At 35.4% G+C, this 17346-nt stretch overlaps 1 protein-coding gene across 10 annotated transcripts in view; it reads right to left on the bottom strand.

The window, feature by feature from the left end:
- Positions 1-17346, bottom strand: part of LOC117181592 (protein lap4) — a 485727-nt gene that overhangs the window by 315975 nt on the left and 152406 nt on the right. For all 10 annotated transcript variants that reach the window (XM_033374437.1, XM_033374439.1, XM_033374438.1 and 7 more), the window contains exon 4: positions 16679-16768. In XM_033374437.1, the coding sequence (XP_033230328.1) occupies positions 16679-16768 (90 nt within the window). The remainder of the gene's footprint in view (positions 1-16678; positions 16769-17346) is intronic.

The following is a 17346-nucleotide window of genomic DNA, read 5'->3' as shown; positions in this document are numbered from 1 at the left end:
TTAGGGCGGGTCAATTTGTAGTGGGCGATCGACCCAGCTATCACATACTCAAGCCACGACCTTCAAAACATATATGCGCGCCATCTACAGCGTTTGTCTCGATCATATTTGAACCACCCTCGTATATATATAAATCATCAGTCTATTGAAAATCTTGAATGTTCATCCACATATAGTGAGATGCATAGAGATTGATGCCCCCTTGGAAAACTAAATTTACGATCTCATCTATAAAATATGGAGTGACAACGAACAACGTCACCTTCCATAGGGGCGTCTTTTAGGGCGACACCATGAGTCCTCTGCTTTTTTGTACTGTACTTCTGTCTCTATCTCTCGCACTACGAAATTCCTCTGGATACCTCTGTAGCAACACTAATCATTACGAACATAAGGTGATTGGTATGGACTTTGGATTCGAAAAATGTGCCAAAATTCATCTGAAGAAAGGAAAGATTTTTGGCAATTGTCCAAAACGAGAAGTGTCAAATTTTCAGGAACTACAATTTTTGGACAACTGTCCCCGTTGCATACTCGTGGCCTGACATCGTTCTCCAAGACTTCCAGAAACGAACTGCTAAGGAGAGGGATAAGGAGGAGAGGTATCAAGACCTTAAAAGGGAGCTGCAACGACTGTACCCAAAATATTCGATATGCCAAGGCACTTGTGAGATCGTATCAGAAAGCTGTCATCCTTGGATCGCTTCGTGTCCTATAAGACACACAAGGGTTTCGCCATCCTGTCGTTGATTTCATCGCGCCTTGTTACCTCCCATCTCACGGTCGTCAGACAACATTCCCCTATTGGGAAAACCACTATAAAAAAGGGTGGTATAGAAAATAGTTCATTTTACAAAAGAACTGTCAAGTTTCTTAGATGTTGACTTTCTTTTGATACATTGTAATGTATCAGTGAATCAATTATTTAATTAGTTTCTTCGTCACTTGCACTATTACGTAATTAATTTTTTTAAATATTCTTTTATTATCAACAATTAACAATAATTGTTTCCACTGCGATGATTAGTTCATCAATTTTCGGCGTTCTTAACATAAAATTATACAATGTTATAAAACTAATCCCTTTAATAACATTTTCTATGAATAATAAATAAACAATGTAAAACGAGGTAATTTTTTTATCTACTTTCCACAACAGGTATTCGGGAAGTAATTTCGACAAAGTAAATAGATGTGCGTTTCCTGGTACATACAGAACCTTTCTGAATGGAAAGGGTCAAAATTTTATTGTCATAACTCGTGAACTATGTAAGCTTCAACATTTTTTTTTATTTCACGCAAAGTTTAGTCCTCTATAAGAATTTATCTATAGAATTTTGTCAAAAGCAAGGGCTTTGAAAATTAGACGGAAGATTATAGGGAGACATAAGAGGGAAAGTGTACACACATCTGCGGACGCGGGAGTCCGTTCTAGACTACGTTATTTTTGTTAGAAAAGAATAAAGCGTGCCCACTCAATGAAATTCAAGTTAGTCAGAACGAAATCAGACCATCTTGCGATCAGTTTCTCTTTAGAATTAAAAATAACTATATCAGGGTGACCACAATATTGAATCTTCTAATGACCCTGACATTTCCCTAACTTTTACCTGGCATTTAGACGAATTTCACTGACAGGAAAGTATTAAGAAGCGAATAAGTTTTTAATATTGTGCGAAGAAAAATAGTGAAACAAGGCAAAAAAATGCGCTTTACATGCATGATCATATTCATATTTATTGAAATCCCAGCAGTTTTTACACCAATTACAAGATTTCTTTTAGCCTTAATATATCTATCAACTATCTTCCAACAGCATTATATTAAAACCTGTATAAAGTGTTTGGTATGAGTTACCCCTTTTAGAATAAATACCCTCCTCCTTAAATACAAAATAACTCAAAAATCTCTTTTGTATCTTTTCAAGAGTCTCAGCATGTGATACAAATATTAACGTTTCCCTTTCCTTAAAACTCTTACACGTCCTGAACAAATATCTAAGCATTCTGCTGGCTCTTTTGCTCATTATTTCAATATGATCCTTAAATATTAATTGTGAGTTAAAATGTATTCCTAGATTGCACGTGGATTCTACTCAACTTAATTAGACGTTATTGATTTCGTAATTAAAGATTATTGGATTCACAGTTCCAGAATAAATAACTGAACATAGCCTGCCAACTGAACATAGTGATTCCTCTTTCTCAGAAAATTCTTAATTAGTGGAACAAGATTAAATGGTAGATTAATGTCACGTAATTTTATTAATAATAGTATGTGGTTCACTTTATCAAAATCCTTTGAGAAATCAAAATAGTCATCATTTCGCTCACCACTTTTTAGCGCTTCCGAGGAATACTCTGTGAATTTACTCAAATTTGTAACTGTAGATTTTTTCAGTACGAAACCATGCTGCGCAGGATTTAATGATGGTTCTAGATATGAAATAATAGTATCAGCTTTACACATCTCGAATATTTTTAAAGAAGTTGTTTACAATTGAAATAGGACGATATTTTTTAGGTGAGATCTAGCACCCCCCTTAAATCTAGACATACTTTGGTTTATTTCCATTATGCTGGATAAATTCCATTATTGAGAGCAATATTTTAAATATATGTGAGTGGTTCAACTAACACTGGATAGCAGTCCTCAGCAATAAAGCTAGGTATCCTATCAATACCAGCTCTATGCTTATTTGGCAATCTCTATATTGCATTTTCTACTTTCGAATGAAGAATTTGTACATTGTTCCCAAAAATATCCTTCCCTGCCAAGGGATCACACCATATCTCATTTGTCATACCTTCATCTTCCACATATACGCTCTTAAAGTATTCTGCAGATGCCTCAACAATCTCGTCCTATTCGCACAATTTACAGCCCCCATATATCATGATTCCAGGAATCTTAGATTCATTTTTTAGCTTTAAGGCTACGTTCCAAAACTTCCCAGGATTATCCTGCAAAGAGTTTTCAGCATCTGCTATATAATTCTTATGATCATCTTTGAGCATTTTTAAAAGATTTTGCAAATTTCATTCAGAGCCCTTATATCATTTTTGAATCATTAATCTTATACGACTCATTCCAATTAATCTCAGTTGAGTTTAAGTATAAACACAGATAGTCCTCTTTTTTGAAAATCAAATCTGTTTTGACAATCTATCTTTAACTTACAAAGTGCATCTTTTGTCACGCTGTTGCAATCTATTAGTAAAGAGGCATGGTGCTCATACTCGTTCACCATAGTATCTGAAGTGGTTTTTACTTTACACATAGTATTCTCAAAAACTAAGTCTAAGCATTTATTGTTATTTTGCAAGATTTGGTTGTATTGGGTTAATAAACTAGGTTCAGCAAATTTGCTTAGTTTATCCGTCCTAATGTCTGAGAGAAAACTTTCACGAGAATCATTGTAATTTCTTATATTGAAACTTACAGCAATAATAAATTTTCCATGATATAATGATCCTAACAAAGACATTTGTTCTGTAAATAATAAAAATTCGTCAAACTTTAACGTTGGAGGTATACATAGAACAGCTATTATTAAAGAATAGACGTTTTTAGATATTTTTGTATCAACAATATTTATACTAGGACAATGATTATCCAATAAGAGTTTCCTCAGCACTTCTCCCAATTCTACCATCTCCTTAACAAGTATATTTATTTATTTCGAATAATTTTGCGAAATAAACCCTTGGGGTCAATCAAGTTTCTGTCAATAAAATTAAGCCAAATTTATTAGTATCTAAAAACATATTTCATATTTTTTATCTTCCCATCAATCACCTTGTAGTCTTTTTGTATATTATTAATCCGATGTTTCATTTCCTCAAAGACTTTATACATCGCCTGCCCTCGACTGTCTATTTTCTATTCTAATCGGTCCAATCTCTTATCAAGCATTTCCTTTAGAGACGCAAAGTCAACAACATGTATGTCGTCACTTTTCGTCGAATTCGCCGGTAAATTTGCACGAGCACGACAGCAAAAGACAAGCGAACCATCTTTTCTCTTTCTCAACCTCTATACGCAATTTAAATTATATGTATTTTGGTATCCACAACAACTATTTATATCTAACGGTTGAATTAGGTCGTTGTTCTCCATAATCCGTTTATCATTTTTGTGAACGCAATCATAAAAATCGTGTTTTCATGCTGCTACAGACGAGCGAAAAAGTACGCGTTATAAGCGGTGTCTGACGGTGCATTGGATAAGTTACAAATGAGGGTTCAATAAGCATGGTTTGACATTGGAGTTAATAAAAGAACTCGATTTGTGCGTGTCTTCGTATTTTCGTAATGCTTTAGATAGACCGTGGTTGACAAAGATATAGAGGGAAGTCCGTCGGCGCCCTACAGGAACTTCCCTCTACCGTGAGTCGATGTTTTTAACGATAAAATTAACGAGATATGCGAGTAATTTTACACAAATATAGTTTGACCCGCTTTCACATAATTCATGACTTTACGGCTTCGTCTGTCACGCAATGTACTATTATTAAATTCTAGAGCCCATACTTTAGGAATTCCGCGATTAAACTCAATAGACTTTCCTCATATTGCTCATTGGCCCTTCTGATGCTGCTTCATCTCTCCTTTTTTCACGGATCCTAACATTTTCTACTTCCGTTATCTCTTCTTTCTTCATCCTCTGACTGTATATCAAACCTATTCAAGACAAAGTTAGTTGATCTTCATTTTTCTACCTCTAGTAGGTTTACAAAGTGGTTTAGCCGACTTTTTTTCACATTTTCCTTCCCCGCTTCATCTTCCTTCTCGGCCTGAAGTTTCCTATGACTTTCCAGAACCTTCCCTTTCATCTACTTTCCTCAATCTTCTTTCAATTTTCCTCCTTTGCCTTTTTTCGGAACAAATTCCAGTTTACTTTTTCCCTCTTTTAATTTGTCTTTCCCTTTATCATTTTTTGTTCTCGAATTATTTTTTAAGACAATCCAAAACCATAGTCCCCTGTCACATACTTTATCATACCAGTTTCATTTACCGTTTTCCGAACCTTTATAACCCTTTTCCCCCTATTTTGTTAGTAATCCTACAGCTTTTGGTGCCTTCCAAATGCATCCCCTAAACTTTACCCATCTGCCTTCCCATTCCTTATTTTCTTCGCATTCCTCGAACCATTTTTTCATTTCTTTCCCCTAATTCTTTGCCTTATTTTTTCTGCATTTTTTTCTGCATTTCTGCCTATTGAATATACAGGGAGGCCACATGTCAGGGAAATGTTAGGGAAATAAAGTAGGTGTCAGGGAAAATAGAAAGTGATAATATTTTAATATTATTTTGAAAGCACTTCCTATTATCAATATAAATATTTTTCCATGTATAATACATTCTTTAAAAATAGAATTCAATTCTTTTTTTGTAATTATTTATTTATTGATAGTTTGGATACATGTCCTTTACTTAAATAATCCATACATTTTCAATATGGCGGCTTGTAAATAGAGCTGTGTCGTGTCGTGTCGCATATAATTAATTTTTCTGTTGGCTGACTTTTCGGATAAATTAATACTGAGTTTGTGGAGGGTGTGCTTCCAGTCTCTGTTAAGTAATTTGGATGATTAAGGACGGGTACGGACCTTATTATTGAGTAGGATTGATGAAGGTATGGTTGTTGGGGTTCAATCCTCAAAATTTTATAACGTGTTAGAACGCGGAGAATGTTATAATGGGTTAGCGATTGGGTGCTGTATGGTCGTAGTAATGAAGTTCTCGGTTGGAATTGACGTAAAACCTGCAGAAATTATTATCTATCAAAATATAATGGCTAATCGCGAAAAACCTGCTATCAGTACCAGGGGTACGCAAAGCTGAGGAAAGTCTGAAGAAGAATGCAGAATCTAAAAAGCCAAAAGTTATGCAAATTAGAATGAACTTCGAAATTCTACAACAAAGATGTCTATAAATGGTAACCCTAGGTGCCCGACCACTTTTCGCTATAAACGAGGCCGGGTTTCGCAGAATTATCAATCCAATACTAGAATTTGTCAATAAAGAATCTTGAAAAAAAGCAAACAATCCTCAGAACATGAAGAATTTATTGAAAGAAAGAACGATCCAGAGTCAACTCAATATTGCAGATGACCTGGCAGGCAAGCTGATTTCAGTTACAGGGTGGCCACAAGATTGAATTTTGCAATTTCCCTGACATTTGGACAATTTTCCCTGACAGGATGAAATTACTATAAAACCGATTAAGGTTTCAATAATGTGCCCCGCCAAAAAGTGAAAATAGTAATAAAAATGCGATTTACATATTATTATAGGTTAATTAAGTCCAGGCCATATCTCCAAACTATCAATAAATAAATAACTACAAATGAAAAACGAAGAAGAGAATTTCCTTTTAAAATCCTCTCCGCTTTTTTTTCGAAGACTCTTCATATAGAGTTCTTGAATTGCGGACCTTCAGGATCATTGATTTGGGTATCTCTTTCATTTTGAGTAAACCACCCAAAACTTGAAGTCCATCATAAACTTGTCTCTGGGAAACAAGAGACTCATTTCTTTGATTTTCGATAATGATTTCTTTATATATAGAAAATCCTCGCTCCACAGATGCGTTGCCTTGACTTAGTATAAAAACTTTCTTCAAAAAGTCCCAGAGTACATTTGACCCCTTGTGTGCTGCAATTAGAGTTCTCTAAAAGTGGTTCAACCGCTCATTCTCCTTATCATAGACCTTACAGGATAATATCACATCAGGTTAAGAACATAAATTCTTGTATTCCTTTAAAACTAAATCACATTGACTTCCTGACAGCCATTACTTCTCCTGAAAGATTTCCAAAGCCTTTTCTAAACGAAATACACATGTATTTTTCTTATCAGCGAACAAAGATAGATCACAGAATGCTGTGACTTTGCACAATTTGTACTTTGAAGGGGATTTTTAAATTAATTTAAGACAAATTTGTTTCACAATTTCCACGCAGTCTGTCTTAAATTGAAGAATTTCTTTATCAGTCACTGTCACTTTACGTAGTTCAGCTTTGACTGAAAAGCTCAAAGGAAATTCCTTAGCATGAATAAGATTCTTATCGTCCTTTAAATCTATTTTGAACACAGAGGTCTCTTTGGTCATTATTTCTTTCTTTCCAATAATGCTTTAAAAAAGTCACTAATATAGAGTTCAGTTCCGTATACAAGAATGGAACCATAGGGGCGTCGCTTTTAAATCTATTCAGAAACGGTTCAATTTCTTCAGCAATAAAGATAAAAAAACGCCAATTTACAGGACATTAGTTTATCTTCTAAAACTTCTTTTACAACACCAAAACTATAACTCTTTATTCCTGCATAACTATTATCAGTTTCAATGCCTGTTTTAAACTTGCTTAAGTTTGGAAGCAACTCTTTTGCTCTTTTAGCAACAGGGGAATTGTTTAACCAACGAACAGAACAGAATATAAGAGGCAATAGATTAGATCCAGAGTATCCAATAAGATCACTTTTACGAGCCGGGACATGCTTAAATAGATTATACAAAGCTCTCAGAAAAGATATAACATGCCATTCTGTAGTTTTATCATTAAACCCTGTTTTGAATGCATTGTTTCCTACATGCAAACCACAGGTTCCCATTAACATAAAAATAGAATTATCTGGATCTCTTGTGTTTTTTAAGTATGTTTCAAAATCCTTGATCATTTCCAAATTAACTTTTGGTCCATCCATAGAGACCTGAAGTATCTTTCGTAAAATTAGAGACTCAAGCGATTCAAGGGAAGCTTTCAGCAAATCATTCGCAGTGGTGTGCCCGAAGATTGCAGAGGTGAAGTATCTATTAGTAACTTAGTCATTTAATTTGTCCCAATATCTCAAACAAATGTCTGTTTGTTGCTGCTGTGAAAACTTATTTTGACTCTTATCGAAAGAAACAACAAAACAATCAGTGTCATTAACGTCTTTCACTACCAATTCATGAAAATATAGTACCAAACCACATACAATATTCTACGAAATTTTAGTTTTACCCAATTCCATGCGTGAAACAATGACACTGTCAGGGAACATTTTGTTAAACATTTTATGAGCAATTCCGGCACTCCTCAAACTTATGTGATGCTGCACTGAAAAGAAGGACCACCATATCTGTTTTCGATACATCATCTCGAGTCAGATATTGTTGCAAGCCATGGAGGAGCTCCATGGAAGGAGCGCGACGAGCAGATGGTACTTCAGCTGCATCTCCACAAACATCGTTGGTTGTGATCGATTTTTCGGCTACAGTAACGGGATCGGGTTCATTTGAAGCTGAGGGTCCTGGCTTGACAGATGTGAACAGATCGACGCCGAAGGATGAATTTCCATCAGAGATCTTCTTCTTATGCTCTTTTCTTGTTACATGGCTTATTAGTGCTCTCCTCCCCATGTTGCTCAAATTTATGAGCTTGTTTTTGTAAAGCACGCATACTGCACTGGTTCGGTCCGTTTCGTGCTTCGTGATAATATTTAAAAATCGTTTCATGGCGCCAAGCCTCCTGGAAATACGTTTGTCTAAATGAAATCTCTGAAAAGTAGAATGCATAATTAACAGCAACAAATGTATGAAGCTTCAATTATTAATGCTAAATTTATAATGTGGAATTTGTAAATTATTTTGAAATCTTCAAAGGATTCTAACAGATTTCGCGTGATCGTAAACAATTTCAAGGTAATTCAAGCGTTTCAAAATGATTTAAAGGATTTTAAGGAATTTAAGAAATTTTGAGAGATTTAAAAGAATTAGAAGGATTGAATTTTCGAAAGATTTTAAATGGCCAAAACATTGTGTAGTTTGGAAGTAACGCTCGAGAGAATTGTAACACACATAACCTTGAAATATACACACGTTGTTATCACACAACATGTGCATGAACCAACTTCTAATGTAAGGTCGGGCTCCGTGAACTCGATCTGGCGCCGCGAGATCGAAAAAACGTGTCCTGAAAAACGAATTGAACAATTCTTTAATACTTATCCGGTAGTATTAGTGCGGGTTTTTTAGTCATTTGGATCCGTTTTCAGCGACCCTAAAAACCCCCGAGTAGCAAACATCAAGCAAATCGGATCAACTTTCATATATTTCGTCTGCCATATTGAATCCGCCATTTTGAATTTTTCAATTCTGAGGTTCGATTCGTTTTTAGCGACCCTGAAAACCCCCGAGTAGCAAACATGTAGCATATCGGATCAATTTTCATATATTTCGTCCGCCATATTGCATCCGCCATTTTGAATTTTGCAATTTTGACGTCGGGTTCGTTTTCAGCGTCCCCGAAAACCCAAGATTACCGAGTTTCACTGTTCTAGTCCCCATAAACTGCCCATATCTACATTTATTCTGTGTATCATATATGATACGCTGTGCTTCGAAGGGTTAAATTTTGAACGCGTTTTTCTCGAAACAGTGTTTTTTAAGCTGGCGGCCACGATACCGGCCGACAACTTTTTTAAACATATTTTTTTAATAATTGAGGTTCATCCGATACCCACGCATGTGCTTTTTAAGAATCTTTTTGGATTTTGTGTTTCGGATAAGCCAAAGTGATTGAAAAGTGATTGAAAAAGATTGAAAATTTTTTTTACATTTAAAAATATGTACTATAATATGCTGAGAAACCCACATTTATGTAATAAAGTCTACAACCAAAAAATAACTGTTGAAAAAGGGTCTTTATTTATTTACTAGTCCCTTAATTTAGTTAACTGCTAAAGTGCTGTCAAAGGGGAGGTCCAAAAAAGCAGGTGGCTGGCCCGCGTGTTTCCGGCCCTTGTAATAGTTAGAAAAAAAAATCAAATTGGAGATTGCTCAGTAGGTTTGTCATTCTGGCAGGTAGTAGATTTAAACATTTTTATTGAAAAATAACAAAATGGTGGACTTCCAACCAAAATTTTAAAAAATGGTGTTTTTTTGCGGAAAATCGAAAAACTTAATTGGAAATTTTTATTGAAAAATTCCAATTCTACTACCTGCGAGAATCACTGTTGTTTAGAATAACATATATTAATTCCAACCAAATCTGTTCAGTAGAATTTTGTAAACCCAGCGGGCCGATCGAAAAAACGTAGTTCCGAGATAAATGCGTTAAATTTTTTAATTGTAAACATTATTAAATTCTAAAAAATTATTAAAACTAAAAAATTGTCTAATAGGACCCAATTAAATTTTTTTTATGTTTTTGACATTTCAATTGGCGATAAAAAATAATATTGTGCATACATTTATTGCATTCGTTTGTTTCTTTTCATTGAATTCTCAATCTTTTAATGGCATTGAAGGCAAATCAACATCACTTGATTTTAACTAAAAGGGACAATTTTCAACTAAATAGTAAATTTTCTTGACTATAATCGAAATAGGAAACAAATATCTAAGACATTTTTTTTTTAAATATAAAATACAAAAGAATATTTTTTCTTATCTCATCTGACTCAAAACTTGATAAATTTTGGACACAATGTTGGACGTTCAATTCTAAGACTACCCCTGCAGAGAGGAAAAAAAATTGAAATTTTTTTAAAGCCACGTACTAAATATGAATGTATTTGCATATTTTATTGTAAAATAACGTCATATTATTTTAATGTTAATTAGGGTAGCTTTTTTTATAAACGGGTCAGGTAAGGAGTTCCTAACCTTATCGTGTATTTCTTTCTTCATTGACATGAATAGTACTAAGTAGCACAAAACGCCGGATAAGAAAATAATACGAAATAATAAGAAAAGAAATCTTTCAACTTTCTACTTACCTTAAATCTAATGAAGCACAATTCGTCCCAAATATAAATTATAACACGGCTCACGTGCCAACCAATTCAATTCACTTCACTTGTTTTGACGGGAAACACCGGCTCCGACAAGACCGGCAAGATTGCATGGAATTAGACATTTCCGAGAATCTGCCAGAATATTCTTGTTCTCTGTTACTAAACTCCATGAAGTTAGTTCCACAACTCGATTCTTGCATCTCAGGCATTTTCAAAGTTGCGCCGTGCGGGAAATTTGAATTATTAAATGTGTTCTATTTTTAAAGAATGTAAATTCTTAAAAATTGAAAAAACATTTATAATGATATTAAGAAGTGCTTCCAAAATATTATTAAAATATATCAATTTCTCTTTTTCCCTGACAGCTACCTTATTCCCTGACACATTTTTTTCCCTGACATTTCCCTGACATGTGGCCACCCTGAGTTAAAATACATGGTGGATCAAGACACGGGGGTCCTGTTCTGGGAGTGAATATCCAATTTAGTAAAGATAAGCGAGTTCAAATCCGCAATGTAGGAATGCAGGAGTTGTTCATCAGCCACACTTCAGAAACTCTAAAATCTGACATCTTGAAAATAATAAATTGTAGAAAAAATATTTCTTCTGTCTTACGGCCATGGCAAAATAAAAACAAATTAGTGCTGTCAATTCATATGTCATATGTTCGTCGTTGTTTCCAAACACTTAGAACGGTTACATAATCGTTAATAATGTAGTTTTTAAGCTGAAAAAAGCCTCTTTAATTTTATGAGGCTTTCTCTTTTTACTCATCTTCAATAATTGTTTGGAGTCTTACTTCTTTTTAAACTTTAAATAACGTATAAACTATTTTTAATTATGACATATCAAAAAATTACACGTATTGACTCCAAAATTGGAATGGTTTGATTTGGTGTTTCCAAATCTTTACATCACATCTTGAAAATACTAGCGAAACACAATATGTCTACAAGGAAAACCTACACATTTACATCAGAGAATGCAGCAGCTATGGTAAAAATTCATAAACTTATAAGTGATGAAGCTGATCATTTTCAAGATGAAGAGTTGTTAGATCATAAAGGATCCAATTTGATTGATTCATCAATGGACCATCTGTAGGTAGCAGGAGGTAGGTAGCAGGAGCACGTTGTGCTCCGTATACATTACAGCTGGCAATCGACGATGCCATTAAAGAAATGAAACCATTAAAAAGTCTTTCTGCAGCTAAAAAACTATTTCAAAAGTTACGAACACGTATTTTTTCGTCGCATCTCAAACTACTTGTAAATTAATGTTTGTTCTTGATCTGGAGACCCGTCGGCATTCGATGTTAGACACGATTGAGTCACTGCTTGCCTTGAACGAATTCTGCAGACATGGAAGATTCTGATAGGACGTTTCATTTGCCAGAAGAAGAACGGCAAAAATTAGAAGACCTGCGTAAAGCACTGACTCCAGACAGAATTTCAGCGAAGATATTCCAAGAACAACTTCTTCGTGATGATTTTTTCGGTACCTGTTTGCAATGCCAGGACGATACTAAAGGGGCAAGTAAGAATTTGCATGCCAAAAGTTTAAAACATGTAGCGTTCATGAAATTACGAAAAAATTTACTCATAGTGAAAAGTGGAATTGTAACATTATTTTATCTTGATCCCAGACACAATGTAATTCTCTCCGAAACGGGAATAGAGAGAGCTCAAGAGCGAATTAGGAAAGTATGGAAACGATTGTCTGATCTACGCTAACAAGTCGAAGTTGCTGTAGAAGTAGAAGAAGCCGAAGTTAATAAAAACGCGTTGATAAAAAATCATCCAGACGAAAAATGCTCAGCAATTGAAAAGATTCTCTGAATCAAGGAGAAGACAAGAGTTAACCAGATAAACGTTTAATTTCAAAATGATGGCCTAAAGTTGACTTGCTTACATTTCCATTTTTTATCGAGCATTCATACAACTAATTTTTAAAAACTAACTTCCGCAAAACACCTTATCTCTCCTTAATAGCCTCCTTAAGAGATAAGGCCATTAAATTCTTAAAACGCGTTAGGTTAAGCGGACACCCTTGCCTCAGCCCCCTATCCATCCAGAAACACTCTGAAATTCCCTCCCCTCCTCTCACGCTATTTTTCGTCTCCTCATATACCTCCCTTACCCTCTCTATCAGGTATCTCTCCACTACTCTCTCTCCCATCGCCTCACACAAACTCGCCCATCCACCGAATAGAACGTGTCTTTTAGTTCCACAAAGAACGCGTACACTTGCGAACTTTTCTTGGCTAATTCTCTATCCGCCACATGCTGCAAGACGTAAATATTGCCGATAGTGCTCCTTCCCTCCCAAACGTATGCCTGCGTCTCCGGCAATATTCCTTTACCCTTAACATCGTTCCGCAGCCTTACGCCAACACTACCGTGCATACTTTGCACGCCGTATTCATTAACGTAATCCCTCTATAATTTTCCCTCTTGGGTATTCCTCCCCTCTCCGTAGTTTTTCACTACCCCCTTTAGCCTCTCCCTTATCTTTTGTATTTGCAACAGCCACATTTCGTTCCCTACCCCATCTAGTCCTGCTGCCTTAAACCTTTACAACTTCCTTATTTGCTTCTCTATATCCTCGTAATTCTCCTCGTAAATTTGAGCCCTAAAATGATTTTTTTTTTAATCGCCTCCATTCCACCCCCTACCTTCCCACTTATCCCCACCCTACATTTCCTGAACCTATTAATTATCTTTCACACGTCCCCTTCTGTCTTTAACACTTTTGAACTTCCCTTTCAGATATTTGTTCTTTTCCTGCTCTTTCGTCTTACACATCACCCTAAATTCCTTCCTTATTTCTACGCACTCCTCCTTTTTCGCAGTTCCTTCCTTCCACTTCCTGTACTTACTTTTTACCTTTCTCTTGATCATTTTACATTTCCTGTTTCGCCACGGCTTCACCATTCCTTTCTTCTTTTTTCTAAATACTTTCTTTTGTACACGCCCTTTCATTTTCTCTTTCAGATCCTCCCATATCCCTTCCACTGACTCCCCTTTAAAGCTTACCTTTCCCAACTGCTACTGATATTTCTCTATCGACTCCCATGTCCAGGTCACCCTTTCCCCTAACGACCATTCTTCCCACCCTACCATTCACCACCCTTCCCTTTTACCCACAAAATAAATGGCTGATGTTCTGATTCTACCCTACCTTTCACTGGGAATTTATGTGTCTCCTCCCAACCTTGCATATTCATCACCACATAGTCTATCATCGATACCCGAACTTACTCACATACATGTAATCTCCCTCTTCGTCCCCTGCTAACAAACCATTCGCTACCGCCTAGCCTCTATCCTCTATCCAGTTTCATAGAATCTCCCCCGCTGAAGGGGATTACCCTTCAGCTCTGTCTCTCCTAGCTCTTCTTTCGGTAACGAGGACTTCTCCACACAGCACCTACTGCAAACGAAAAATTTCTCTGCACTCTTTTGCCGCCTACCATTCATGAACCACCCTTGACCTGCTCAAAAGCCTAAAACTTCTGTCCACTTTTTCGGCTGAATGCATGTGAACCTAACCTCACTTTCCCTATTTCACAAACCCCTACCTCTGCTCCGGGTTAAACATAATTTGTTCACTCCCTAACTCACTCCAAACGCCCTTACTCACCACGTCAACAACATGCAAGTCAACAGAGTTCACCATGTCAGCCACTTCAAAATCAGGGATCTAACACAACAATTTAGGGAAATCACTGCTCTTCCTCGCCTCAGTAACAAGGAAAATCTGCTGGGATTTTGGGAAGAAAGAAAAAAACGTGTGTCCGGGCTTGTACGAAGTTGCCATGGTTGTTCATGTACGAGGTGTGTTCAAAAAATAAGGTGAAATTATGGTTTTCTTAAAAAATATTGATTTATTCCTCAATATTTATGTTGTCCCCTTCAAAGTAATCCCCCTCAGATATAATACACTTTCATGGGTCTCTTCAGTTTTGGGAAAAGAAAAAAGTCCCTGGCGGCCAAATCCGGTGAATATGGAGGCTGAGGTATGACTGTGATGCTGTTTTTGGTCAGAAAATCTTTCACAAGCAACGATGAATGAGTAGGTGCATTATCGTGGTGCAAAAGCCACGAATTGTTTTTCCAAAGTTCCGGACGTTTTTTGCGTATCGCCTTTCGCAAACGGCGCATGAGTCAACCGATATGCCAACATCTTCAGCAACTTCTCTGATGGTAATTCGGCGATTTTTCAACACCATTTCTTCCACTGCATGAACGTCTTCATCTGTTATTGACGTGCTGGGACGTCCAGGTCGAGGTTCGTCTTCGACATCCTCTCGGCCTTCTTGGAACATCTTGGTACCACTTATATACATTTTTTTTACTCAGTGTAGACTCACCGTATGCAACTGTCAACATTTCAAGAGTTTTAGAGCACTGGATTCCATTTTTCACACAAAATTTAGTGCAAACTCTTTGCTCCATTTTTTTCGAAAGAAGAAAATCGTCGAGCACACCAAACCCTTCTAACCTTTTACGCCTCTGCCAGAAAAACAACACGAACTATATAGTCAAAACTGTGAACATATGATCGTGACGAGTGTACCAACAAACAAAACAAAAAATTTAAAACTTGAATGTACGTAGCCCGCGAAAATTGAAGTCACCTTACTTTTGGAACACACCTCGTACATCCGGTAACACATGCAATATTTGGTACATATTTATAATTTTTTATTGAACGTACAATTGTTTCTATATGTACGTAGAGAAAACGTAGAGAGGTAGAGAGGAATTTGGGGAAATCAACGATTAAGGATACCTGGAAAAAGAACAGTGGGGTACAATTAGGGGTGCACATTTTAGGAAATCAAGTAATAAGGGATTCAGAAATCTAAATTGTAGGCTTTGCCAGAGTAAGACTGAGGACATGGAGCAAATATGAAAATGTACAAGGGTAAGACATGAAGTTTACGTGTAATGTGTGATAGGAAACAAAGAATCAGTAAATATCAACCTTAATGTTAGTTATCAGAGATGTATAAATTTGGTATTTAAACTTTGGATAGATGAGTGCAGGCAACAAGACTGCCATTTAATATAAGGGCAGTACATGTGGGAAATAAATTCTATTCTATATAGTTAGTTTAACTTGTATCGATGACCGAACCACCGTTTACTATAATTATTCCAATCTGAAAATCACTTTTGGATATGTTTTCGGGTATCTCCGTCCATATATCAAATGTAAAAAGGCCATTAGGATACACATGCAAAATTACACAGCCCGAAACTAGAATATATTTTCCCGAAGTTTTTTAATGCGGTGAATTCGAATCCGAAGTTTAAATTTCTTAATTGACTCTGTTTTTCGAGATAATCTAACATTAAAGTGCCAAAATCTTGATTTCTCGACATATTTGTGGGCCTTTTCTACATGGAAAGGTAAATTTCTTCAATGGATCTATTAATGGGGTCTTAAAGTACTAAATTTTCTTTTTCAAACACTCTTCGATTTGACCGAATATATTTTTTCGTCTTTAAATAATCGTGTGTTGAAATTAAGTAGTGAGACTTACTTTTCGATTTTTGAATATTGTATGTAAATGTTTGGGTTTCTCAGAGTCGATACAAGATATTCAAACAAATCTAAGTGCACTTTAAGGAGAAAGCTTAAGACTTTAAGACCCACATTACCAGATCCATAAAACAAATTCACCTTTCCGTGTAACATAAACTCAAATGTCGAAAAATCTCGATTTTGGGACTTTTAGGTTAGTATGTATCGAAAACCATACCCAATTGAGAAATTTGGAGCTCGGATTCAAATTCATCGCATCAAAAACCTTCAGTAAATTATATTCAAGTGTTCATTTACGCTATTCTTCGTAGAAACTAGAAAATATGGAAAAATTTCTTTACCTTCCAAAATCAGTTGGTAAATTAGATAATGACATATCATTTAAACCTAATACTGTCAAATTTCTGAGTTGAACGAATCCAGCTGGAAGTCTGTAAGAAATTATATATTATTAATAAAGACTTTGGTACACAGAGATTGTAACTTTGTAATTTTTCTCTGATTTAACAAGTATTTTTAGTAAGGACATTTAAAAAATATTTTATTTGTAGAATAAAGTTTTACTTTGGAAGCAACCCGAATAAGATAAGTTTCATATTGAAATATTTTCGAAATTCACTAAGTAATTTTTTTATAAACAGCTTCTGAAATTATAATGGAGCTCCTGATTTATATTCATTCTTCAAACTATTAAATACCACGTCCCGTATTTTTGGTACAATTAGGTATGCAGACCATTTTTCAATAAAATATTATTGCGTCAAAATCAACCTAATAAATTTGCTAACTTAAAGAATTCGATAGAAAAAACAAACTTTATAAGGTTCATAACCATTTCTTACAAATATACGTCCTTTCTTTATTTTTAGTGAAAATTATGACATATCATTTATATATGTATATATTTCATTTATATCATTTATATACAATTGTTTTGAAGCAATCGAAATTTCAATTTGCAATAAAAAATTTAAAAATAAAGAAAGGACATATATTTTTAAGAAATGGT

The sequence above is a fragment of the Belonocnema kinseyi genome, chromosome 10 (genome assembly GCF_010883055.1).
Source record: "Belonocnema kinseyi isolate 2016_QV_RU_SX_M_011 chromosome 10, B_treatae_v1, whole genome shotgun sequence".
In the NCBI taxonomy this organism is placed as follows: domain Eukaryota; kingdom Metazoa; phylum Arthropoda; class Insecta; order Hymenoptera; family Cynipidae; genus Belonocnema; species Belonocnema kinseyi.
Note: the sequence above shows the minus strand (reverse complement) of the source record. Positions and strands in the feature narration are given on the sequence as shown.